This window comes from Gorilla gorilla, chromosome 1, assembly GCF_029281585.2.
Source record: "Gorilla gorilla gorilla isolate KB3781 chromosome 1, NHGRI_mGorGor1-v2.1_pri, whole genome shotgun sequence".
In the NCBI taxonomy this organism is placed as follows: Eukaryota; Metazoa; Chordata; class Mammalia; order Primates; family Hominidae; genus Gorilla; species Gorilla gorilla.
In genome coordinates, this window is record NC_073224.2 from 70,409,282 (window position 1) to 70,437,275 (window position 27,994).

A 27,994-nucleotide genomic window follows, 5' to 3' on the forward strand; every position below is an offset into this window, starting at 1 on the left:
TTAGTTACTTAGGAACCTAAAGAATGTTATAAGATTAATGTATTTTATAGGTTCAACTTTTAGATACAAAGAGACAACTGGATACAGAGACAAATCTTCATCTTAACACAAAAGAACTATTAAAAAATGCTCAAAAAGAAATTGCCACATTGAAACAGCACCTCAGTAATATGGAAGTCCAACTTGCTTCTCAGTCTTCACAGAGAACTGGTAAAGGTAAATAAAATAAGTAGACCAATATAATTGTAAATAAACAAGTACTTCTTGGGATTATAATATATCCTGTCAGTAAATAGCCTAATTCTTTGTGAATGCTAGTAAAATGAAACAAACAAAAAAAAAAACCCAACTTTTTCTTTATATAGTGGTACTCAATTTTGGGCCTAAACTAGTAAATTTGCTGTCTTAAAAGATTCAGAATAGTTCAGCTTGGCATTTGATCAAGGTATGTACCCAGCTTTCTAATTCTTGAAACTATTTATTGATACTTTAAAAATTATTCTTTCTGAAGAGGGTTATTTGATTTTTTAACCCGGGCCCCTTGGAAATAAGGTTGCTTACCAAATCTGCAAGAATAAGTTTCTCTTAAAGAATGAGTTGATTTGTGATCTCCTTTAAAGCAGTATTCCCAATATTTACTCGTTGGTAGCCTCAGGTAAAAGATTTGTTTCATAGATTTTGCTTCCCTTTTTAAATACATCTTTCAAGTTTGAAGCCTTTGTGTCTTGATAATCTTTCTATATGGTTTTATTTCTTTTTTTTTTGAGAGAGAGTCTCGCACTGTTGCCCAGGTTGGAGTGCAGTGGCGTGATCTTGGCTCGCTGCAAGCTCCGCCTTCCAGGTTCACACCATTCTCCTGCCTCAGCCTCCCGAGTAGCTGGGACTACAGGCGGCCACCACAACGCACAGCTCATTTTTTGTATTTTTTTTTTTTTAGTAGAGACAGGGTTTCACCTTGTTAGCCAGGATGGTCTCGATCTCCTGACCTTGTGCTCTGCCCGCCTCGGCCTCCCAAAGTGCTGGGATTACAGGCATAAGCCACAGCGCCCGGCCAGTTTTATTTCTTAACACAAGGGAAATAAATAACTAATAATTGTATGCAGACTTCCTGATTTACACAGTTTTTCAACCTATGGTGCAAAAGCAGTACACATTCAGTAGAAACTACTTCAGTACAGTATTTGTTCAGTAAATTACATGCAATACTCAACACTTCATTATAAAATAGGCTTTGTGTTAGATGATTTTGCCCAACTGTAGGCTAATGTAAGTGTTCTGAGCACATTTAAGGTAGTCTAGGCTAAGCTATAAGCTAAGCTATGGTGTTCAGTGAGTTAGGTATATTAAATGCATTTTCAACTCATGATAGTTTCAAATTATGATGAGTTTATCGGGATGTGACCCCACTGGGAGTAGAGAACCATCTCTCTGTATCTGTCCATATATACAGACACATAAATATCTGATCCATATAAATAATGGGTGTATAATTATCTAGTAGATAATTATATACTTTCCTGTTGATATCATGTGATAAAACATTCTTTCCAATTTACAGTTTTCTGCCTATTTTATGTACTTACAATAAAAATTGGGCTAAATTTTAGATTTAAGATTTAGTGTTTTAGAGTAAATAATGTTTAATTATTGGGAGAACACACCCCCAATCTTTCAGCGTAGGTTCTTTCTATTTTCTATGAGTGTCGGCTGGCTGAGAAATAGAGACAGTACAAAGAGAGGAATTTTACAGCTGGGCTGCCAGGGGTGACATCACATATCTAGGACCGTGATGCTGGCCTGAGTCTCAGACCAGCAAGTTTTTATTAAGGGTTTTAAAAGGGGAGGTAGTATAAGAACAGAGAGTAGGTACAAAGATCACATGCTTCAAAGAGCAAAAGCAGAACCACTGATAAGGATCTAACAAAGATCACAGGGCAAAGGGCAAAAGCAGAACCACTGATAAGGGTCTGTGTTCAGCCCTGCATGTATTATCTTGATAAACATCTTAAACAACAGAAAACAGGGTTCCAGAGCAGAGAACCGGTCTGACCACAAATTTACCAGGGCTGAGTTTTCCCAACCCTAGTAAGCGGGAGGGTTCTGCAGGAGACCAGGGCTTATCTCAGTCCTTATCTCAACTGCACAAGACAGACATTCCCAGAGCGGCTGTTCATAGACCTCCCCCCAGGGATGCATTCTTTTCCCAGGGTATTAATATTCCTTGCTAGGAAAAGAATTTAGCGATATCTCTCCTACTTGCACGTCCATTTATAGGCCCTCTGCAAGAAGAAAAATATGGCTCTTTTTGCCCAACCCCACAGGCAGTCAGACCTTATGGTTGTCTTCCCTTGTTCCATAAAAATTGCTATTCTGTTCTTTTTCAAGGTGCACTGATTTCATATTGTTCAAACACACATGTTTTACAATCAATTTGTACAGTTAACAGTTATCACAGTGGTCTTGAGGTGACATACATCCTCAACTTAGGAAGATAATAGGATTAACAGATTAAAGACAGGCATAAGAAATTATAAAAGTATTATTTGAGAACTGATAAATGTCCATATTAAGATGAAATCATCACAATTTACGTTCCTCTGCCACGGCTCCAGCTGGTCCCTCCATTCGGGGTCCCTGACTTCCCGTAACATTTAATAAATTAAGAATTCTGTCATTTCTTCATATAGCTAACTCAGTTTAGTGGAAATATTTGGTTGTTCTCTTTTGAATATCCTTTTCTTAATTTTTGTAACAGATTTAAAATATTAATATTTGAATTTTTTTGTTTTTGAGGAAGTAACATAACAAAGTACCTGCTTTTATTTTGGTATTCGGCATGGATTGAAATATACTTTCTAAATATATCTGTATTTGAACCTTAATGCTAATTTCATAAGCTCTTTATAACAGTCATCTCTAATACTATTGAAAATGTTAATTTTAACAGAGCTGTTATGTCTTTTAGGTCAGCCTAGCAACAAAGAAGATGTGGATGATCTTGTGAGTCAGCTAAGACAGACAGAAGAGCAGGTGAATGACTTAAAGGAGAGACTCAAAACAAGTACGAGCAATGTGGAACAATATCAAGCAATGGTTACTAGTTTAGAAGAATCCCTGAACAAGGAAAAACAGGTATGTATAATTCTGAATTCAGAATTCAATCTCAACACATTTGTTAACTTTGTTTTTAGTAACTAGAGGACTGCTTTGTAAGGCACTCGTATGAATTAGACCAGGGTCATTGCCTTTAACCTTGTGAAAGTACTTGAGTCTCATAAGCCAGATAAAACAAAAACACACAAAATTCATGAAGCAAGGAGGTTATCCTTGCTGTAGGAATGGTCCAGATCAAATGTTGAGGAGACTGAGAGGTAGGGATTGTTATTTGTCTTCTGGGTATGCATGCCTTCACAAGAGAGATGGCATTTGTGCAGGCAAAGCCTTGAATGAAGGTAGCTGTATAGGCAAATAGAGTAGAAAGGTATTTTACGTAATGGGAACCCTCAGCCATGGTAGAAAGGCTTCAGAAGATGACAATTTGTAAAGTGAGTAGTGAGGGGATACAGTTATAAATGTAGTTGATAATCAAATGTGAAAGGTTTTGAATATCATGTTAAATTATATTCTGTAGGTTTATTAAGAGCCATTGATTTTTTTAACATGTCATAATCAGATTTTTTTTTTTTTGGTTAGAAAATTAATGTGGTAGATTGGAAGATACAGTGTTCATTTTGAAGGCTGTAGCAATAGTCTAGGGCTTCAATTTTAAAAGATCCTTTTGTGGTTGACATCATTGTAAATAAAATGTGTGAGGAAAATACCTTTCGATTGTAGAATAGATGGATTTGGCAAGTGGATATGCGGATTGAGGGAGAAATGAGAGATTGGAAATTTCATTTCAAAAGAGAAAAATGGCCAGTAGCCAAGTTGAATGGTAAATGCTTGTAGATTTATATGGTGTTTTTGCTTGTTGTTGAATCTTCTAATCACCTTTGATGGATTCTTTTTTTAATATACAACAAACATTAATTTTATTACTTCTCAAATTAGTTTTGATTTGGAGAAAATAATTGTATGACTTTAAATGTGTGTAATTTTTATATCCTACTGTTTGTAATATGGTAAAGGTGACAGAAGAAGTGCGTAAGAATATTGAAGTTCGTTTAAAAGAGTCAGCTGAATTTCAGACACAGTTGGAAAAGAAGTTGATGGAAGTAGAGAAGGAAAAACAAGAACTGCAGGATGATAAAAGAAGAGCCATAGAGAGCATGGAACAACAGGTAAATAGGTTAACCATATTAATTTTTTTTTTTTAACTTGTAAGGATTTGAATTCTTTTAACTAAGTCATTAGTTGCCATTTAGTTCATCTCAACAGAAATTTATTGAACACATAGGCAAAATTTTAGTTTTATGTTTTAGTCTTTTCTGTACCTCTATATACATTTCCCATTGAAATTTTTAGACTACTTTACAGAAATAGGTATCAGTGGTTCTTTTTAAAAGCCCCTACCTGAGACTTGACTTATGCAAATGTTAGGGAATGGATATGGAGTTGCAAAACTGATTATATCAGGGTGTAAACATTTTAAATTTAGCAGCAGTTTTTTGGGCTAATTGGATCTTAAAAAATGAGACTTCAATTTAGTAACACTACAATACAGTATTTTCCAAATAAGTTTGCAATTAATTTTGGTTTTAATCTTGTTCTTTCTGCTTAGTTATCTGAATTGAAGAAAACACTTTCCAGTGTTCAGAATGAAGTACAAGAAGCTCTTCAGAGAGCAAGCACAGCTTTAAGTAATGAGCAGCAAGCCAGACGTGACTGTCAGGAACAAGTAAGTATAGCCAATTATTGAGAAATGAGCTTTGATCCTAGAGAACGATTCTTGAAGTATATTTATGCATTATGAGAACTGGTGGACCTTAAAAGATTCAAGATAATTTCCACTTTTGTGGAACTTAGACAAGACAAATTGAAAAGTATACATGAAGGCTAAAAATAAATACATAGGGCAATATTCATTAACAAAGCAATCTTGACAATGGGAAAATAAAAACAGGACTAGGAGACTAAAATTTGTACTTGGCTCTCATTTGCAAAAATTATTTTACTATTGTCCTTCACTAGATCTGATTATAAAATTATAGATACAGTTGATTAGAGGCAACCTTTGCTAGCAAAACAAGAACCTCTTGATAACATTGTTAATGCATTACCAAGTTTGCGCACATATCTATATACTATTTATAAAATGTTAAAAAAGTATCATTATTTTGAGTGTTTGTATGTGTGTGCACACAGTATTGAAGCTTTTTATAATTTTTTTATGAACAGGAAATGATAAAACAATTCAGGATTCAGAGTTACTAAAATGGTAGGATGGGATAGGAGTACATTTGAGCATATTGGTAATGTTCTTATTTTAAGTTGGGTGTCATGTTAATAGCTATTCATTTGCTTACTCTTCTTTATTGCCTATATATATGTAACATGTATATTGCTATTTTAAAATGTAATACAGGGAAGAAGTGCTTCAAAGTAAATTTCATTAAAATCAGTGGATCTATAATTTAGTACTTATATAGCTGAATTATGTTTAGCTTCTTATATCAAAAAGTTTGTCCAAATTGCTACAGTCTTCTAAGCTTCATTTCTGACAGTTTTATAATATTAAGTAACTAAAGCATTAACTTTTAATTATTTTCTTATTTTGCTACATTTAGATTGTCTTTACTTTTATTATTTAAAAAGTCCAGTGTGTATCTTTGGACAAGTGCTAACTAGTTTTATGGATTTTTAATCTTTGGTATCAATTGGGTAATAATTTCTTATAGGCTAAAATAGCTGTGGAAGCTCAGAATAAGTATGAGAGAGAATTGATGCTGCATGCTGCTGATGTTGAAGCTCTACAAGCTGCAAAGGAGCAGGTTTCAAAAATGGCATCAGTCCGTCAGCATTTGGAAGAAACAACACAGAAAGCAGAATCACAGTTGTTGGAGTGTAAAGCATCTTGGGAGGAAAGAGAGAGAATGTTAAAGGTATTATTGTAAATCTGAATAGAATGTTCTGTCGAATTGAAAGAGTTGTTTTTTTATTTATTTTTTAATGTTTTGAGATAGAGCCTCGCTCTGTCACCCATGCTGGAGTGCAATGGCGTGATATTGGGTCACTGCAATCTCCACCTCCCGGGTTCAAGCAATTCTCCTGCCTCAGCCTCCCAAGTAGTTGGGATTACAGGCGTTAGCCTCCGCGCCTGGCCAAGTTGTTTTTTTTAAATGTGCATTGGAAAATCTGCTATTCTGATAGACTCTTGGCTTGCAGGATGAAGTTTCCAAATGTGTATGTCGCTGTGAAGATCTGGAGAAACAAAACAGATTACTTCATGATCAGATCGAAAAATTAAGTGACAAGGTCGTTGCCTCTGTGAAGGAAGGTGTACAAGGTCCACTGAATGTATCTCTCAGTGAAGAAGGAAAATCTCAAGAACAAATTTTGGAAATTCTCAGGTAAATCATGTTCTTACTGCTTCATTTCTGTGGTATAACAACAGTGAAATGAAACTACAAATGCATAAATTAGAGAAGGAGATTATACATGATTTTGATATAAAGTTCATTCTTTTATTTGTCAAAGAACTCATAACTTTTAACATTTACACATATTAAACAAGTGACTTTAAAGTTGAATCTGATAGTAAGAACTAGAGCAGTTTCCTCTGGAAAAACTAAATGCCTTTCAGATCATTTTAGAGATAAACATTCTAAAGCCAGTGTCTATAAAAGAAAATAGAAATACATCTCCCATTATTATTTATTATTAATGAAAACGTGTAATAGTTATTAAAGTCAATGATTTTTGTCATCTTACCAAATTACCTACGTTTTGAAATGTTGGCTTTTTAAAATTCACATAAAATTTTAATATCTGTATTTTTGTAGATTTATACGACGAGAAAAAGAAATTGCTGAAACTAGGTTTGAGGTGGCTCAGGTTGAGAGTCTGCGTTATCGACAAAGGGTTGAACTTTTAGAAAGAGAGCTACAGGAACTGCAAGATAGTCTAAATGCTGAAAGGGAGAAAGTCCAGGTAGGTATACTAAGCTTTAAGAAAGCACTTGTTAAATCAAAAGAGAAGCACTCATTTATATCTCTACCATTTAACGTAATGTAAAATTTAACTTGAAGTAAGCATTCTTCTAAACTTGTAAATTCATTAAGCATTTGTTAAACACTAATATAGTATAGTGCTTAAAAGTAAAGGCTCTGTAACCAAACTGCCTGGTTTCAGATTCTAGCTTCATACCATTAGCTGTGGCCTTGGGTACATTGTTTAACTTCCCTGCTCTTAGTTTCTTCATCTGTAATATTTGGATAATAATGAGGATTAATTGAGTTTGTGCACATGAAGCATTTAGAAGCATGTCTGATATGTAGTGGGTGCTTAATAAATTCCAGCTATCTTAATTTATTATAGTTATGGATTATACGTGTGGATAGTCATTCTAGGAGAAAGTGATTTAAACTGCTACAGAATGTCTTTCTCACCCAAGGAGCAAAAAGTAGTAAAAACTAACAACCAAAAGAAAAGAAGCTGTGGTAGTGAAATGGATGATAATAACACAAGCTTGACTCCTTACCCCACACTACCACCCAAAGGTTATTGTTGAGTTACTTCATTCTTAGGAGCTACAGTAATATACCCCCACCTCTAGAAGGAAGGAAATTAAGATCTTGAAACATTTATCTTCTTTTAACTGATGAGTAGTCGAAATGACTGTTAAGAAGAAACCATTGAACAGGGAAAGGTAAATAATGAATTTTATGGGATTTATGTGTTCAGCAAAAGCTAAAGGTTCCAGAATTATATCCTGTTTAATTCAAATGTATCTCACCATGGAAATAATAGAGCCTTCAGTTCAATAGAGTTAATACTTGGAGGAAAAGGGACAGAATCAGAGTCTCTAACAAAGACTGCATATTGTTTCAGTCTTTTCCGCTTCGTTTTTTATTCCTTTGGGCTATAGAAAGTAAATACTAGAAAATGCCCGCCCACGAACAAGTTCATAGGGGGAAACCAACTCTTAAATACAGGAAGAAGAGAGTCAGCAAGTAACATAGATTATATAAAAAATAATATAATGGGCCGGGCATGGTGCCTCATGCCTGTAATCCCAGCACTTTGGGAGGCCGAGGCGGGTGGATCACGAGGTCAGGAGATTGAGACCATCCTGGCTAACACGGTGAAACCCCGTCTCTACTAAAAATATAAAAAAATTAGCTGGTCATGGTGGTGGCAGGCACCTGTAGTCCCAGCTACTCGGGAGGCTGAGGAAGGAGAACAGCGTAAACCCGGGAGGCAGAACTTGCAGTGAGCAGAGATCACGCCACTGGACTCCAGTCTGGGCGACACAGCGAGACTCCGTCTCAAAAAAAAAAAAAATTATAATAGTAATGTAATGTCTGTCTAAGCATGAACAGTGTAGCATGGCAACCATGAAATATGCTATAGCTTTAAAAATAGTGGGGGAAGAAAGTAATACCAAGTGCAGAAGATGGATAGTTATAACCTATGAGAAGGAAAAAATTCTTCACAGATAATTCAGTAAAATTTCTCATAGCCAAAGTGATGAAACAGTGGATCAAAATGAAGAGAGATTTCTGAACAAGAGGGAATAAACTGAGGATTAGAATAACATTTTAGAACTAATTTAGTGCAGCAAGGAAAAAAAGATACAGAAAGGTAAATAGAGATTTGGATTAATGTTTTTACCTAATGTTAATACTTTGTTGGTGGGATTTGTAGCATCTTTTCACTTTTGTCTTTGTAATTCTTGTATTTGTTTAAAGTCTGCAGTTAGCATGCCTCACAGAAAAGTAAACGTGAACTTTCAAAAATTTTAGTTCTAAAAGTTGAAACTTAAATCCTCTTTATTTTGTCATAGGGAGGATTTGAGCTCATAGGAACAGGTAGACTTTCAACTATTGTTAGATGTTGGTATGTATATTTATTTGAAATGTTTAGGTAACTGCAAAAACAATGGCTCAGCATGAAGAACTGATGAAGAAAACTGAAACAATGAATGTAGTTATGGAGACCAATAAAATGCTAAGAGAAGAAAAGGAGAGACTAGAACAGGATCTACAGCAAATGCAAGCAAAGGTTTGTTGCTTGGTTATCAAGAGTGGAAGCATGTTGTTTTTAATAATAAATGAATTTTTACATTTGTTGTTGAATATTGGCATGATTTTCAGGTGAGGAAACTGGAGTTAGATATTTTACCCTTACAAGAAGCAAATGCTGAGCTGAGTGAGAAAAGCGGTATGTTGCAGGCAGAGAAGAAGCTGTTAGAAGAGGATGTCAAACGTTGGAAAGCACGTAACCAGGTAAATGCAGTTAAAACTCTTCCAAAACATGGAAACACGTGTTTTTAATAATAGGGGAAACTTAGGGGAATAAAAATATTTGAGGAACTAGTGAAAATTACTGTTTATTAAAGTCTATTATGTTATTAATACATGTAAATACGTGACATGTTAAACTTATAACCCAATTTATAAAAAATTTTGGTTATATTATATATATTTCTAAAAAAGCAGTTATTTTCCATAATTTTAAAGTTTTAGCCTTTCATTTTATCTCTAAAATATTTTTATACATGAAAATAGAAATCTGAGGCCAGACATGGTGGCTCATGCCTGTAATCCCAGCACTTTCGGAAACCAAGATGGGAGGATTGCTTGAGCCCAGAAGTTTGAGACCAGCCTGGGCAATGTAGTGAGACTCCAACTCTACAAAAAATTAAAAATTAGCTGGGCGTGGTGGTACATGCCTGTAGTCCCATCTACTTGGGAGGCTGAGGTCAGAGGATTACTTGAGCCCAGGAGGTCGAAGCTGCAGTGAGTTGTGATCATGCCACTGCATGCTAGCCTGGGTGAGAGAGGGAGACCCTGTCTCAAAAAAAAAAAGCAAAATAGGAATCTGTATAATTTATCGAATTTATTAAAGTGCTTTAAAAAGACTTGTTCACTGGAACGTTTTTAGGGAGATGAAACCATGTAACATACTGTGGTTCGAAACTCCAGCCCTTTATTCAAACAAAAGGTTAGAAATCTGCCTTGCATGTATTATTTATATGACTTGGGAGAGTTTGTTAACCTCTTGGAGCTTTAGTTTTCCCTTATCACCTTTCGTGTGATAAAAATTTAACAAATGTGAAGCACATTACCTGGCATCTACAGGTTTGTGTGTTTAACTTGTAATGCATTGTCTATATTTTTTTCTTGTAAATGTCACTTCAGTGAAATTAGGTACTTAATATTGAAAGTTTTGATTCTTCAGATCCCTTTATTTGGCTTCATTGTAACTAATATGAAACGTTTATTCACAAATATGAAAAAATAATGAGCATTTAATGACATTTTATTTTTTTTTCCTCTTGTATTGTGGGTAGACTTCTTAGCCAAACAAGCCAAAGCTTAGTTTGATCTTAGTATCTTGTAGTTCCATGCTTGATTACTTTACATGCAGGACACCTAATGTAAACATAATCAGATATTCTGCCATTTTATTATAGCACATTTGTTTCATAAAACCTAAAAAAGTCAAGTATGCATTTTTGTTATTCTAGCATCTAGTAAGTCAACAGAAAGATCCAGATACAGAAGAATATCGGAAGCTCCTTTCTGAAAAGGAAGTTCATACTAAGCGTATTCAACAATTGACAGAAGAAATTGGTAGACTTAAAGCTGAAATTGCAAGGTATATGGAAAGAAGCCTTAAATCATATATAATATAAAAGAAGTTTATTTTACTTATTTACATGACTCCCCAAGTGCCTGCCTCCTGGTTTTAGAAAGAATGGAAAGTGCTAGAGCACCTATATCTGACTTCCATCTACTTTGTAGAGTTCAAGCAGTGATTTAATATTATGCCTTTGTATATAAAATATATATGAGACTATCCTCATAATTATTTCTCTATATTTTATTTTTTAAAGAGCTACTCAGTAGAAGTCTAAAGCTAAATTTACAGCTATCAAAAACTTACAAGGAGGTTTTTTTTTTCTTTTGGTTAGCTTATATTTGTGACTCTATAAGGGAAGTGGGTTTTATTACTTTGGCTTTCGTGTTCCTTTTTGTGGAGAACAGTGTTTCCCTCTGTTGGCCCAGGCTGGTCTCAAACTCCTGGGCTCAAGCTGTCCTCCCACTTCTGCCTCCCTAAGCACTGGGATTACAGGCATGAGCCATCATGCCTGGCCAAGGGAAGCTTGTAAGTCTAATTTTTTCTCACATGAATAGCAAAGTATTGCCCCTTTAAAATTAAGAAATTAAACATTAAAATTAATGTTTCTGGTTTACCTTTTGTAAGCTTTAGTGTAATTTGTCCATATCATGGTCCCATTTATATATTGCTTTACAACTTACAAATTTTTGTGATATATATATACGTACATTCTCTTTATAGCAATCATCTAGCATGTTAAGTAGGAGAGTTATATTTTAATCTTAAAAATGAGGAGCCTAAGATTCAAAAAGATTGACTACCTAATTCAGGCCATCTGATATCAAGTTCAGTTCAGAATTAACCCATACTCTTAATTCAGGCCATCTGATTTCAAGTTCAGTTCAGGATATAGTACAGGGATTGGCAAACTGTAGCCCATAGACCAAATGTGGCCCATGATTTGGTTTTGTACAGCCTATAAGCTGAGAATGATTTTTATATTTTTAAAGCATTGTTTAAGAAAAATACAGCAAAGACTTTGTGGCTTGCAAAGCATAACATTCTATCCGGCCCTTTTACAGAAAAAATTTGACAATACTCAGTGCAGTAGGAAGAGGGTAGGTTTTGCTCTTAAAGCAAGTGTGAATTAAAATCTGGGTACCATCACTTGATTTTAGTTTGTAAAATTGCGCATGTTACTTGACCATTGGTAGCTCTGTTTTTCTCATCTCTAAAATGCGCGTGTAAACCTATGTAATAAGATCTTGCCGAAGGGCTGTAAATTCGTAAGGTCTTACCTTTGAAGCATATGGGTATTTTTTAGGATTTTCAAAAAAAAATGTTATTAAAGCAGTATAACATAAAGTTACATTGGACTTCAAACTTTGAAAAACGTCTCATATATTTAATCTTTCTTCTTTCCTCCATTTTTTAAAGATCAAATGCATCTTTGACTAACAACCAGAACTTAATTCAGAGTCTGAAGGAAGATCTAAATAAAGTAAGAACTGAAAAGGAAACCATCCAGAAGGACTTAGATGCCAAAATAATTGATATCCAAGAAAAAGTCAAAACTATTACTCAAGTTAAGAAAATTGGACGTAGGTACAAGACTCAATATGAAGAACTTAAAGCACAACAGGATAAGGTATTTTGAAGAAACTTATCTTACAAAAAAAAATTAGGATGAATGTTATGAAATCTTATTTCTTTGTAATTTTGAATATTACTAGCTTTTAGATACCAAACTCATGTAAGCATATATGATATCTTTATTTAAGGTTAGTTCTTTAATATGTCTGAAAATGCATTATAAACTCACAAATTTTGGTAAATACTAGATAGTTCAGTCTTCACCTTTCAAATACTCTCCATTTTCAAAGCTATGTTCTTATAACTCATTGCTAATTAGAATTGTGTATATTAAAAAATGATGACTAATCTGGTTTTGTATAGTTTTAAATTGTTTATGTTAACCATCTATCAAAAAATTCAGAAATCTTTGTTATATTTATATTTTGAATCTAAATATTGTTTTTAATTCCTGAAGGTAAGGAATTTGTATGTTGAGAGTTATGTATTTATTTCATGTTGGATTAGAAAATAAATATAAAGAAAAAAAATTCACAATTACTACCCCTTTGTTTTAGCCGCTATTAGTACATTAGTATCCCTTTTCATACATGTAAGCGACATTTTTCCAAAGAAATAATATTATATGCTTATATTCTTTTGTATGCTTTTTTCACTTGATTCATTATCATTAAAATACAGTTAAGTGTTGAAAATTCAACTATAATGCATCATTTTGATTAGCTGTTTAGTATTCAGTTATGTGGAAAATCATAACTAGTTCCCCATTTTTGGAGATTACAGTTGTTTCATAGAAAATTCTGTTTTGAATACCTTCAGGGATAAAATTTCTTTGCAAAGCTGTGATTATTTTCTTAGACAAACTTGCAGAAATGGAATTACTGAATATAAATATGTGAGTGTATTATTACTGTTTGTTGTCTTAGGTTATGGAGACATCGGCTCAGTCTTCTGGAGACCATCAGGAGCAGCATGTTTCAGTCCAGGAAATGCAGGAACTCAAAGAAACGCTCAACCAAGCTGAAACAAAATCAAAATCACTCGAGAGTCAAGTAGAGAATCTGCAGAAGGTATGAGTGTGAGAACAGTCTGTTCCTAATTCTTTCCTGTTATACACCTAAAGAAATATATGTTAATTACTGACACTTTTTCTTACCATGTGGGAATGGATACATTTTATTCTTTTTACTTTGAATGGCTCGTGTATGTAAGTAGTACCCAATCATCTTCAAGTGTGCATTTAGTTGGTCTGACCACCATTTTTATACTTATACTTCCATTTAATCTTTTAAAAAGCAAATTAATAAGTTATACTTTAAGTTGCTACCACATACAGTTTATATTGAAATGATTGAATTCCATGGTGAATACTTTGTTTTCCTTTAAAGACATTATCTGAAAAAGAGACAGAAGCAAGAAATCTCCAGGAACAGACTGTGCAACTTCAGTCTGAACTTTCACGACTTCGTCAGGATCTTCAAGATAGAACCACACAGGAGGAGCAGCTCCGACAACAGATAACTGAAAAGGAAGAAAAAACCAGAAAGGCTATTGTAGCAGCAAAGTCAAAAATTGCACACTTAGCTGGTAAATATCTGTTTAAAGTTTGAACTTGGTGGTGAAAGTTGATTATGTGTTGCAGGCTTAAAACTAAATGGAATAGAAATAAAAGGTATCTACTTATGAAGGGTGTTTGTGTGTGTATGTGTGCTTTAAATATTAGGAATAATTAGTTGGACACAAAGAGCAATCCTAATTTTCAAGTGATGAGGATATCCTTGATATGATGAAATTTTTCTCAACTATTGGCTGGCAGTAGATAATGGAATACTGCTATCCTTCTGCTTTCATGGATAACAATTCTATCTTGTGACAGAGATCCTTTGAGCCCAGACCGTGCTGTCTAAAAACCTTATGTAGACTGCATAAAGATCTTTACCAGCCCAGGGATTTTTTTGTGCCTCGTTTGGTGGAGGGCCCCTCTAGCTCTTCAGGGAGAGTATCATGTCAAATTTATGAAGAACCTAGTCTTCAAGGCTCAGGGCTTTATTCAGCCTTGCCTATCAGTCTGCTGAGTAGTTAAATAAAATGTCAAATCAGTTGGATTTTGTTACAGGCATTTTTTTTAAATAATCTCTAAGACAGTGTCCTAACAACTTACTTGATTTTAAAAGTTCTTGAATTATTTTTAAACAGTGCTGTAGATTATATGAAATAAAAATTTTGCAATTTATAGTAATGAATTGAATGATACATTGAAATATAAACGGGCTTCTGTTAACTAGGATCTTTAGCTTTTTGAGATTTTAGTTAGGAAAAAGTAAATTTTTATGTTGGAGTAAGTATATTGTATATTCTAGTAATAAGTTAAAACATGAATGTACTAAGAACTTTGCTCATTGAGATGTATGGTGTATCATAACTAATGTAGATGTTATAGTAGTAGAATCTGATGTGACCATGTGCCAATTAAGTGCATAAATGCTGTTTTAAATGTTTGATTATAATATTAATATAATCACCTGGTTACTTCTTTAGGTGTAAAAGATCAGCTAACTAAAGAAAATGAGGAGCTTAAACAAAGGAATGGAGCCTTAGATCAGCAGAAAGATGAATTGGATGTTCGCATTACTGCACTAAAGTCCCAATATGAAGGTCGAATTAGTCGCTTGGAAAGAGAACTCAGGGAGCATCAAGAGAGACACCTTGAGCAGAGAGATGAGCCTCAAGAACCTTCTAATAAGGTGATTAGCTAATTCTGCTTAAGTAACAAATTGTTTTTCTTTGTACATTTTACTTGAAAGTGCTTGGTGATATAGGAGCCTTTGTCAGTGAATTTTGGCTAAAATTCAATATATGCGGAGAGAATTAACAATAATGACAATTTTTTTGTGGCATTTTTAGTGGACTCTTGTGGGATAGGAACAACAATCAAGAGCTTTCTCTTTATAGGTCCCTGAACAGCAGAGACAGATCACATTGAAAACAACTCCAGCTTCTGGTGAAAGAGGAATGTGAGTTTTAGTTATTTCATAGTCTGTTATTTTTCTTTTAAAGCTCAGGGAATATCTAGTGATCTTTCTGTTTAGGAAAAAGAAATCTGTGTATTCTATTGTAAAAACATACACTAAAGAGTTGTTTTCTCTGCAGAACTGTATCATGTATTTGCCAGCTTGTTTTCACCATACTTTCAGTCCCATCAGATGAAGCTTTGTGACAGAGAAAACGTCTCTCATCTTTTAGTTTACAGTTGGTTTCTAAGTTAGGCTGCTACTGATTTTCCCCGTGATGTTACATGATGACAGATAGAAAATGCTGGGCTGAGACTTGGGTTCAGCAATTCAACAGCTAGATACATTTTACATTGTCAGGATGCACCACTCTGGAGCATTCCCTGTGTAGTTTTTAATGCTTAAATTCGAAACAGCTTTAATAAGGCTCTGAAATATTTAGTGAACAAAAAAATGGAGACCTGTACTCACTGTGTTTTTAAAAGTATTTGCATAATAATTTGTTATTAATTATTCTTCCATTTTCTCCTCTATAAGTGCCAGCACATCAGACCCACCAACAGCCAATATCAAGCCAACTCCTGTTGTGTCTACTCCAAGTAAAGTGACAGCTGCAGCTATGGCTGGAAATAAGTCAACACCCAGGGCTAGTATCCGCCCAATGGTTACACCTGCAACTGTTACAAATCCCACTACTACCCCAACAGCTACAGTGATGCCCACTACACAAGTGGAATCACAGGAAGGTTAGTAAAATAATACAGATCTGATGAGACTGATTGCTTATTTAGATTTATTATGAGAAGATGACAGTAATTTCAAAGACAAATGAAGCATCCACTACAGCTGAAGTCACGTCATTGTAAAAATAGGTGTTTAATATTTGAAGGACATACTTCTAGGACCAAAATTTTCACTTGTAATGACAAAGAATATATGAAATCCACTTTGGAAAATCATACTGAATTACTGGCTCAACCCAACATTGCTTTCTCACTGAAACTGACCATTTCATTGCTTTCTTCAATTTTTTTCCCATGACACTCTTGTTATTCATTACAGCAATTACAACTTTGTATTTTATTCTGTGGTATACATGCTTTTTACTCTACTACATTGAGCTCCTCAAGGGCAAAAATCTCGGCTTCTTATTGTTTAATCCCTTTACCTAACTCCACAGTAGGTGTTCGGTAAAACTTTGCTACCTGCATATTTCCTTAGATTCTTATCTTGACAAATGTTAGAATTCAGTAAATTATTCAAGTATTTCTGTGCTGTGAAAGTAGAGAATGTTTTATTTCAGCTACATCCAATAAACTAAATATATTACTAATTAAATTTACTGTCTGTTATATCAATTAAAAACTAAATGATGCTTAATGAAAAATTCTAATTTTACTTTGAGCTTAATTTCATTAATTTTATTCAACAGTAATTTAAATGAATAGATGCAAAATCAGTTACAGATATTTATTTAATTCAGGCAACATTTTATTGCATGCTACCATATCAATTACATAGGGAATATAAAAATGCATAATACATTACCTTTACCTACAATGTATTTGTCTACCAAGTTCCAAATCTGTGTGAAAGGTGACATGTACCACAGAATAGGAAGGATAATTTCAGCTTTGATAAAAGTAGAAAGCTTATATTCAGCATTATAATTATTTTTCAGCTATGCAGTCAGAAGGGCCTGTGGAACATGTTCCAGTTTTTGGAAGCACAAGTGGATCCGTTCGTTCTACTAGTCCTAATGTCCAGCCTTCTATCTCTCAACCTATTTTAACTGTTCAGCAACAAACACAGGCTACAGCTTTTGTGCAACCCACTCAACAGAGTCATCCTCAGATTGAGCCTGCCAATCAAGAGTTATCTTCAAACATAGTAGAGGTTGTTCAGAGTTCACCAGTTGAGCGGCCTTCTACTTCCACAGCAGTATTTGGCACAGGTAAAATTAATTTTAAAATGAAGTCAGAGTAGACCTATGCATTTATAAGATCTTGAGTGTATCTTGAGTATATATATCTTGAGTATTCTTTGTACAAATGAAGTTAGACCTACGCAATTATAATATCTTGGATATAATACGTATCACAAGTATTCTTTGTGCATACATGCTTTCTACCAGGAATTAGAATGAATGAATATATTACTAACATTTTATTTCATGTTTACTACTGAATATGACTATTTTAAATCAGTTGTTTGTCATTAAGATGATTCTCCCCCTCCAGTTATTTTTTTTACTGGTCTTACATATTAACGCAAAACATATTGTATATAATTTAAAGGAAGTCCTGAGGACTAAAAGACAACTAAGATAAGACTATATACTGATTTACATACAGTGTACATTTTTTCTTATTCAAGGAGTCCTGAGTTTTATAGAAGGTCCCATGTAAACTTTGTAGATGGTCCCATGTAAACTTTGTAGATAACAACATAGTAGTACAATCTCAGTGAATCAGATATATTGTAAAAATTGGCTGGCTTTATTAAGCAAAGCTTGGGTTGGTATAAAAACATTGACTCAGAGCATAAGTTGCTCTTTGTTTACCCATAGCTTAGCAGAAACAAATTATGTTGATGGACATTGATCTAGGAGTTGATTGATTGTATTTTAGTAATCTGTACAATTAAATGTTTACTGTGTTCTCCTTTAGTTAAGTGACCATATTGGGTAAACTATCTTTATCTAAATTGAGTTATTATCATGCTCTAATTCAAGATTTATATAATTTCAAAGTTTCGGCTACCCCCAGTTCTTCTTTGCCAAAGCGTACACGTGAAGAGGAAGAGGATAGCACTATAGAAGCATCAGACCAAGTCTCTGATGATACAGTGGAAATGCCTCTTCCAAAGAAGTTGAAAAGTGTTACACCTGTAGGAACTGAGGTGCGTAAAGTTCTTTCTGTGTATTTTAACTTTTACCAGTAGAGTTAAGGTACTCTTTTCAGTTATAGCCTAAAAAAAATTAACCTTTTGGGGCCAAAATATATTATCTGGAAAACACTTTTATTGAACTTTCTACAAAGATTCCACTGACAACCCAGGTATTATTACCAACAGTGTTTTATATTCTTGCATATCTTTAATTGAATTTGTTTCTATTTCAATAAAAAAGCTCAGTCATAAAAACATAAGTTGAATTTCATCTCGAAGTTTCTAAGTCTCATGGACATAAACTGTTACCTGCTATCTTTTTCTAAGATTAGCCAAAATTATATTCCTTTTTGTTGTTAAGATTAAATTGTAATGAAGCAGGTTTCAAATCAAACATTAAGGCTACTAAATTAATTGTATTAGCATGTATTAATGTTCATAAACCTTACTTTGTGTATACTGAGGAGGAATGTGATTATAATTTTTAAATAAAATTTTTTTATTTTTCTATAGTTTCATAAAATATAGATTTGAAGGGTTTTTTCAAATGAGAGAACTAAAAAACAGGTAACCCTTCATCTACTACACTGATATGGTTAATATATTAGTGTATTATGATACAGGAAGAAGTTATGGCAGAAGAAAGTACTGATGGAGAGGTAGAGACTCAGGTATACAACCAGGATTCTCAAGATTCCATTGGAGAAGTAAGTAAAAACATACCTAAAGTAGCAAACCGTTGCTTTTCGTGAATGAAATTAGCTTTGACAAATTGAAACATTATTTGGTCTTTTTTTTTTTAACTTGTTCTTATTATATGTAATGAAATACTACTAGAATTAATCATTGCAGAGTCTGCTTTCTTTTACTCCTATGAGTATAGTGTACTGCCTTCTAAACTTATATTAAAGAAATGTTTTTGTTCATATATAGCACAGATTTCCAGATTTTTTAGCGTTGTGAGCCAAGATTTTTCACTATTTTAATTACATGAAATACAAGAGTGCTGGTTGCATCTTGAGTTAATTTATAGTGCCCCATTTGCTGGTTCTCTCTTACTCCCCTGTATTATTTCCCTTACAGAATTAAAGTAATCCATAAAAGGAAATGCATTTATGCACCTCTTCATTTTTTGATCTCTCATTGAGGTTCCCCTAGAGCAGTTTTGCTAGCGGAGAGAATATATAGACCCTGAAGTTACAAAGCATGAGGTGTCATTCCTAGCTCCACCACTAGGAAGCTTTGTGACTGTAAGCATATCATTAATTCCCTGCATTGTCTCACTTGTCAAAAAATATAATTTTTAGGATTGTAAAATACCTAAAGTAGTACCTGCCACATATTAGGCACTCAGAATATTATTACTTTCCTTTCTTCCTTCTGTCCCACAAAATGAGAATTCATATTGTCATCAAGAAGACCCCCAGGGTGGCTAAATAGTGTTTAATAGAAAGGAGAGCTTTATTAGTGATATCATTTTGCTAATGAGGAAGAAATAGTCTCCAGCATGGACCAAAGGTGTTCTGTCTTCACACAGGGCAGGGACAGGTGTGGTTTTATGCCTCACAGGGTCCTTATTACACAATAGAGTCATACATATTCAGCAGGTTTTGGGGTCACGCTATACATATTTATGAGGGGAACTGAGCATATAAACAGTAGGTAAATATATATAATATACATCCCATGTTCACTTTGGGGCAGCGTTTTAGCATGAAAATGAGCTGGAATTTGGCTCTTTACGTGAAGAGTGAACAAAAGTGAACTACAGGACACAAAGACAGTTTGTGCACAGCCTCTTTAAGCAGGTTGAAACTAGCTTAAGGTGTCTGCAGTTGCTTGCCAGTGCTCTCTACAGTCAGAGTTGTGGTCTGGATTGTAAATCAGAGATAGGAGTCTGGTAACTTGCCCAATAGCTCCAGTTAGAGGAGTTTAGCAAAGGCTTATATTTTTTTATTGTAACCATACGAATTTAGAAATTCACCATGCCAGACAGGCCCTGAACCCTTGACCTACGGGTGACTTTTGTTTCCTTAACCTTAGGGTTTGTCTTAGTTGAGAAAATGGCGTCTATTTTGGTCTCTCAAATCACAATATATGATAGTAATTAAATATCAATATTTAACACAGAACTCGTTACTATATGCCAAATGTTGATCTAAGAAATTTTTATTTATTAACTAATTTAATCTTCATTATACCTCATAGTTACAGAAACTGATACCCAGATAAAGTAGTGTACCGAAGTTCACATAGCATTGGAGCTCAGATTCAAACCCAGGCTGTGTAGTTTTCAACTGTCCTAAGCTTGAAACAGTACTTTTCTCTGGATAAACTTTCTGGATCATCTTATGCTATAATTATCTTATCATGTAAAATTAAGGAATTGTATCAAGCTAACCATAAATAGCCATATCGCAAGTAAATTTTAGTTTCTTAGCTGCGTTAATTTTGTAAGTTAATTTTACCAGCTTTCTTTGACTGAAAACACTAAACTAAATCTTCAGATGATTATGTAGTACAGGTTGAACATCCCTAATTTGAAAATTCAAAACTTTTTAGGTGCCAACATTGCAAGCCACGTGTGTAATGTTCCACACCTCATGTGATGGGCCACAGTCAAAACAGTTAGAACTTCATTTTATACACAAAACTATTAAAAATATTGTGTCAGATTAACTTCAGGCTGTGTGTATAAGGTGTGTATGAAACATAAGTGAATTTTGCATTTATGCTTGCATCTTATAGCTATCTCATTATGGATATGCAAATATTCCAGAATCCTAAAAAAATCCAAAATCTGAAACACTTATGGACCCAAGCATTTTAAATAACTTATTCAGAGCGTACTATAAATGATATCTTTTTCATCTATCCTTCAGAGAGCATTGTTTCTGAAGAACATAACAAGTTGAAAATAATAAGATTTTCTGCCTTCTTGTCAGACTTGGTTAAATTATACTGAAATCTTCTGCAAAAGTTTTTTCTTGAAATTAGCAAAATTGTCTGTGACTCCAAAATACCATTTGGATTTTTATTCCACCCCTCTAGCATTGTCTACTGAATGTGTAACAGTTCATTTTTCTGATTTTCTGACAGTGAAGCAGATGTTCTTTTCAAGTGTTGCTTTTTCTGAAATAAGCATGTCACTTTGAGGCACTTTTTAAATTATACCATGACTTACTCATTTTTTCCATTACGGCATATGTAATTTTTTATGAATGTCTTAGTTTAAAAGATATTGTTGCTAGCTTGTATAAAAAATTGATTTTAGTGAGTGCTTTAGCCAAAAAGACATTTAACTTTTGATAGTAAATATTATAAATGAAGTTAAAATTTAATAGTTTATTTCAGTAGTTAACAAAATAGAATTGTGGAAATAGATTGAGCAAGGAATTATTTAGTATCTGATATATTTATTTCGGTTTGAAGGCTTGGAATAATTGGAATTTTGAGGAGGGAAGAAGTTCTTTGTAAAAAGACAATGATAATAACTTATGTATTCAGTGCTTTTCTTTGTAAAAAGACAGTGGTAATAGCTTATTTATGCACTGCATTTCCAAATTAGTTCTAGTTTGGGAAAACCTTCTCTTTAAACATTGCAGACCCATGAGTATTTTTTTTTTCTTTTCTGACTTTGGTCTGCAGCTGTATTGTGCACTAACCGCCCTGGCCATTGAGCAACTGAAATATGGCTGTCCAAATTGATACAAATATAAAATATACATCAGATTTTTGAAGACTTAGTAGAAATTTTAAAATGTGAAATATCTGGTTAATAATTTTTACATTGATTACATGTTGAAATAATATTTTGGATATATTGGTTAAGTATATTATTAATCACCTGTTTTTAAGTGGCTACTAAAAAATTTAAAATTACATGACATATTCCTGTCTCACAGCACTGATACGCGATATCACACTAGTAGTTTTGAATGCACAAATATTTGTTTATATTTTTTTCTCTTTTTCTTATTGGAGTATTAACCAATAAGATTTATGATAATTCTTCTATAGGAAGACATTAAGGAAACTCAAAGGTTCATCTTCTTTCTTCAAAAATACTTGAAATGCCATTTTTAAAATTAAATGTAGCTGGCTGAGGTAGCTCACACCTGTAATCTGAGTACTCTGAGAGGCCAAGGTGGGAGATCACTTGAAGTCAGGAGTTCGAGACCAGCCTGGCCAACATGGTGAAACCCTGTCTCTAATAAAAATACAAAAAATTAGCCAGACTTGGTGGGGTGGTGCCTATAGTCCCAGCTACTCAGGAGGCTGAGGCAGGAGAGTCGCTTGAACCCAGTGGGGCGGAGGTTTCAGTGAGCTGAGATAGCACCATTGCACTCCAGCCAGGGTGACAAGAGTGAGACTCTGTCTCAAAAAAAAAAAAAAAATTAAATTAAATTAAATGCTGCTAGTCCATAAGTACTCATTATTCTTTACTTTGACCTATAATAATACCTCACATATAGTTTTAGGTATGTTTATAGGGCTCTTAATTCTTTTTTAACTTTTTTATTTTTAAAGGGAGTTACCCAGGGAGATTATACACCTATGGAAGACAGTGAAGAAACCTCTCAGTCTCTACAAATAGATCTTGGGCCACTTCAATCAGATCAGCAGACAACAACTTCATCCCAGGATGGTCAAGGCAAAGGAGATGATGTCATTGTAATTGACAGTGATGATGAAGAAGAGGATGATGATGAAAATGATGGAGAACATGAGGTAAATTTGATTTGAAATCATCTAGTGTTTTTAAACTATTGGATGAAAGTGCTCAAATCCTTGGGATACTAATGCATTGGCTGTAAATTCTGGTTCCCAGTCAGCTTAAATAGATTATATTGTTTTTCTTCTATCTTAATTAGTTCAGAAATCAACATTTTATAATGAAAATTAGTGTAGAGCCAGTGATGGAATGCCCATTTTTAAAATTTTGTTTCATTTTGGTTTTTTGACGATTGATGAGTCTTTTAGGATTTGTTATCAGTTAGACCTAATTTTAAGTCTTATTGATAAGTGACTGTATGGCTTTAAATGTAAGTGCTATGGTTTCCGGAGATAAAAAGAAGAAACAAGAATTGTTTTTGTTTCCTCTTGGAGCCCCATAGTTCATTTTTGTCATTTTTTTATATATAAAGTGTATTTTATATATATAAGGTCAAATTGTTTGTTTTATTTTGGGGTTTAATCCTATATTGACAGCTTCTCATTTTAGATTAATAAAGAAACATTTTTTAAATAGCTCCTGATATAGTGTAATTTTATCATTTTCTTCAACTCCACCTGCTTAAATTTAGAATTAAACTGGACCACTTGATATTTTGCTGACACCTGAGGTCTATATTATCTTTGAGCAATCTCATGCAGTTAGAATTCGGAATTGATCATTATTGCACTAATTCCAGTAAGTATCACAGTTGTGGTATTTGGTGCTGCTGTACTAATCCCATACAACTCTCAGGACAATTCCTATCTTCTGATTAATGAGTCACTTAAATTTCTAAGTGTGGTATCTAGACATGCAGAGCATGTGGGCCATATTCTAAACTTTTATTTATGCCTGGGGAACTTTCTACTAGGATTATGAAGAGGATGAGGAAGATGATGATGATGATGAAGATGACACAGGGATGGGAGATGAGGGTGAAGATAGTAATGAAGGAACTGGTAGTGCCGATGGCAATGATGGTTATGAAGCTGATGATGCTGAGGTAACTGGCTAGAATTTTAACCATTCATAGTTCTTTCTATGAGCTTTCTTTCACTTGCTGTTTTCCAAGGATATAGAAAGGCTTATGAAATTCACTAAAACCTTTGGGGGTTTTGTTCATTTGTTTTGTTTTTTGTTGTTATGGTTACTTACTTGTTTTTGTTGTGGTTTGGTTTGGTTAATTATTCTGTTCGGTTTTTTTAACATATTTATTTTATTTGAGCATTATGTTACCACGTTTTGTTTTTAGGGTGGTGATGGGACTGATCCAGGTACAGAAACAGAAGAAAGTATGGGTGGAGGTGAAGGTAATCAGAGAGCTGCTGATTCTCAAAACAGTGGTGAGATTTTTATTAGCCTTTTTTGAATTGAATATCTCTGGTATTTTCTAAACTAGAATTGCACTTAATTATAATATATAAATTTATTTATTGAATTGGTAAAAAGAGATTGGCCCATGTTCTAGCTTTGTGACTGTTGTGCTCTCATAAAAAGTCTACTATATTTATGATTGTTAGGTGCTGTCATTATACTCTTTTCTGCCTCATTGGGCTGCTGTAAGATGCAAACATTTTGTAACCCTTACGGTATTATAAATGCTATATGCTGCCATTAAGAGGAAAAATTAAATTAGGGACTACTTGTAACAGCAGTTCACAACCAGAGGAGGTCAGTCTAATCAAGCTGCATGCTTCAAGATTTGGGGCTATTGGAGCTTTGCAGTATGGTCTGCTTTTCCAATGAATAAAAGATTTTTTGGATCAATATAGCATATATTTTGTTAAATCTTGGATGAGTCCTGGAGGTCCACTGAAAAGTTGTGGGCATTAAAAGAGTATGGAAGTCATAGAAAATAATTTTATTTTGAAATGTGTATTAAATAATTAGTGATTATCTGGTAATAGATAACTAACAACTGATACTAAGCCGAAATCATTAGTGTTGACATAGTAAAACCTTAGCTGTTTAGACTAATGGGAAAATACTGTATCTGGGTTTCTGTAGAGGCCTGGGTATTTAAAAGGGCAAGGTATATTCTCATTTTAACTAAAGAACAGACAAAAATTAAAACTTTTAAATTTTTTAAGAGAAAAATACATTAATGAATATTAAGCCATATAATAGGTAATACTATTCTTACTTTTAAAGGGAGATGAGAAATTGATATACTTTGAACAAAAATTTACATTTATAAACAATTTGTAGGTTAAGAAACATTTTTTGTGTATCACGTAGTTGAAATACAGAGGGAGGAATTTTTGCTGCTCTAGGTCTCCCTTCCTCCCTCCCTCCCTTCCTCCCTCCCTCCCTCCCTCCCTCCCTTTTCCTATTTATTTTTATTTTTATTTTTGCAACCAAGCAAAAATAGGCCTAGTGCCCTGAACAAAATTAATGGATGGATTTGAGTACATTTCAAGCAACTACACTTGTATTGAATTGTTTAATTCTTGTAGTAAACTTAATAAGGTTTAGGTATCAATGAAGAATCTGAATCGCAGAAGTAAAGTGACTTGAGGTGTCACATAGCTTGCTAAGTAGCTAAGTAGCTTAAGTATTAGAGCAAGGATCTGAATCTAGACCTCAGACTTTTAAACTATGAAATTCTGTGACATCCTGTTCAACTTTTCATAGTAGAAGATGGCTTCTTTTGTTGCTACAATGTATGTAGAAGAATATCCAGACATTTGAGAGACGTTTGTTAAAATTCAAAATTCAGGAAAACCAGAAGATTAAAATGTAGTTGTAAGGCTTTTCCTCTGTCTTTATCCTATTTGATTGTTACACTGATTCTCTAATGGTCTAACCTTTAGGTAATTTGTCTACTTTATTAAAATTAATCCAAATTTATTAAATGTTAATTTTAGTTTTATTTTATTTTATTAAATGTTTACTTTAATTTTAGTGTTTTAAATGTTTATCATAGGTCGAGCTAAGAGCTTTATGTTCATTATCTGAAATCTTTAGAAAAACCATTTTAGAAACACCATACTTGGAGGTTACATTTGCTCTATTAACCAACCAAAAAATAGACTCAAAGAGGTTAAGGGACTTGCCCAAAGCCACACAACGAATAAGTACACATCCCATTATCTCTGGGTGTAAAACCCACATTTGCTTCCATCACACCTCACTACTTTACTTCTGAAAATATTCGTGCGGTGAACATTGCTGTTGGCAAGATTTATACCTCTAGGGATTGTCCAAGTTTTTTTGTGGTAAATTTAGCAGTTCAAAAGTAAATTTCTCTTTTCCTACAGGTGAAGGAAATACAGGTGCTGCAGAATCTTCTTTTTCTCAGGAGGTTTCTAGAGAACAACAGCCATCATCAGCATCTGAGAGACAGGCCCCTCGAGCACCTCAGTCACCAAGACGCCCACCACATCCACTTCCCCCAAGACTGACCATTCATGCCCCACCTCAGGAGTTGGGACCACCAGTTCAGGTATTAAAAGTACTGGTCATTATGAAAAATGAACTTGAAAAAAATCTTGGCTTTTCTCCCTTTCCATTATGTATTTCTCTCTCTCTCTCTTGGTTTTTTTAAATTAGCAATCCCATGAACTTTTTGGTATTTTGGCATATTTTTATAAAATTCTTTGAACTGAAACTAATCTCTGAGGGATGTTTAGAAAGGCAAGTGTTACTAAAAGTTGTGCATACATTGAAATGGTTATAGTCATAGCAAATAAAATTGTTATTTCTCAAGTGAGAAAAGAAAAAGATTTTCTTGGGTTTTAATTAAAGTACATTTTAGCAGCTCACCATTATGTGATTTGAAGGTTTCTTTCTCTACAGTGCACGTATTTATAAAAGATAAAGGAATTTCTGTTGTACTTAACAGAAGAATATTTTTTCTCATTTCTTGGTAATCACATATTTTAACTTTTAAGTTTAATGAAGGTATGTATGACCCCTTATATTTAGCATGTAGTAGGGTCGGGCATCTCTTAATCAGAAGCACTTGGAGAAAGAGTAGGAAAAGTACAAAAGTTCTATTAATTTAGCTTAAGTTTTTCCCTATAAAGTAGTATGTGTAAACACTGTCAAATATAGATTCTACTGAAATACCACTAGTGAAAATAACTTCATGATGGGAAAATATAAAGTCTTAAAGGATCCTGTATGGAGGCTACAAAAATATATCCAATCTATCCATTTAGAATTATCTTAACTGGAAAACAGTTTAAAAAACAATACTGCTGTTTGAACTCCAAAAGAATACTTGCTAACACTTCCAACTAAGGAAATAGGAATTAAATTTGTTTACATACAAGATGGTATCATAGATCTGTTTTAAGTATTGGTTAATAATTGGTCTGTTGGTTAATAGAATGATTTTTATTGGTTAATATTATAGACTATAATTAAAAATTTGTCATTGACAAAAGTGACTTCTTGGCAGGTTTTCCTGGGAAAATGTCCTAATTACCTGTCTGCTAACTATTTTGTTGGCAGCGTAATAAGCTGTATCTGTTGATATTTGGTGTTTGTTTCATTGCCTCATTTCTTAAAGCAAATGTAATTCCTTTATCTTGACACGCAGAGAATTCAGATGACCCGAAGGCAGTCTGTAGGACGTGGCCTTCAGTTGACTCCAGGAATAGGTGGCATGGTAAGTACTTACCCATTATGTAAAAGTAATTCATTTCTTGAGCAGATATTTACATAGTCCATATGTGTGGTGTTTTGTTTGTTAACTCTGTTTTCTATCTTTGTTTTAGCAACAGCATTTTTTTGATGATGAAGACAGAACAGTTCCAAGTACTCCAACTCTTGTGGTGCCACATCGTACTGATGGATTTGCTGAAGCAATTCAGTAAGTTAATGAAAGAGAAACATATTTTATAACTAATCAAACTTTTAGTCTTTCTCTGTTAGTTTGTTTATCATTTGGTTAACTCGTTTGTTGAGTCCCTCTCTACTGTGTACTAATAAGTACTTGAGGTAGGTCAGTTGAGGATGTATTGTTGGGGAAAATTATACAGAGGTGAATGACATACAGTTACTTCTACCAAGAATTTTGAAGTTAAAGACAATATAAGAATGTTTAAGAACA

The 27,994-nt window shown here is 33.8% G+C and overlaps 1 protein-coding gene across 1 annotated transcript in view; it reads left to right on the top strand.

Annotated features, from left to right (window-relative positions):
* Window positions 1–27,994, top strand: part of TPR (translocated promoter region, nuclear basket protein) — a 61,538-nt gene that overhangs the window by 25,304 nt on the left and 8,240 nt on the right. The window contains exons 22-46 of the mRNA XM_004028052.4: window positions 51–216; window positions 2,966–3,132; window positions 4,128–4,280; window positions 4,721–4,837; window positions 5,838–6,041; window positions 6,325–6,509; window positions 6,942–7,089; window positions 9,025–9,162; window positions 9,255–9,386; window positions 10,631–10,761; window positions 12,163–12,373; window positions 13,245–13,388; window positions 13,707–13,905; window positions 14,857–15,062; window positions 15,271–15,332; window positions 15,867–16,075; window positions 17,011–17,283; window positions 18,082–18,230; window positions 18,842–18,925; window positions 22,749–22,949; window positions 23,807–23,938; window positions 24,188–24,278; window positions 26,196–26,380; window positions 27,482–27,550; window positions 27,660–27,754. Coding sequence (XP_004028101.2) covers window positions 51–216; window positions 2,966–3,132; window positions 4,128–4,280; window positions 4,721–4,837; window positions 5,838–6,041; window positions 6,325–6,509; window positions 6,942–7,089; window positions 9,025–9,162; window positions 9,255–9,386; window positions 10,631–10,761; window positions 12,163–12,373; window positions 13,245–13,388; window positions 13,707–13,905; window positions 14,857–15,062; window positions 15,271–15,332; window positions 15,867–16,075; window positions 17,011–17,283; window positions 18,082–18,230; window positions 18,842–18,925; window positions 22,749–22,949; window positions 23,807–23,938; window positions 24,188–24,278; window positions 26,196–26,380; window positions 27,482–27,550; window positions 27,660–27,754 — 3,851 coding nt within the window. The remainder of the gene's footprint in view (window positions 1–50; window positions 217–2,965; window positions 3,133–4,127; window positions 4,281–4,720; window positions 4,838–5,837; window positions 6,042–6,324; window positions 6,510–6,941; window positions 7,090–9,024; window positions 9,163–9,254; window positions 9,387–10,630; window positions 10,762–12,162; window positions 12,374–13,244; window positions 13,389–13,706; window positions 13,906–14,856; window positions 15,063–15,270; window positions 15,333–15,866; window positions 16,076–17,010; window positions 17,284–18,081; window positions 18,231–18,841; window positions 18,926–22,748; window positions 22,950–23,806; window positions 23,939–24,187; window positions 24,279–26,195; window positions 26,381–27,481; window positions 27,551–27,659; window positions 27,755–27,994) is intronic.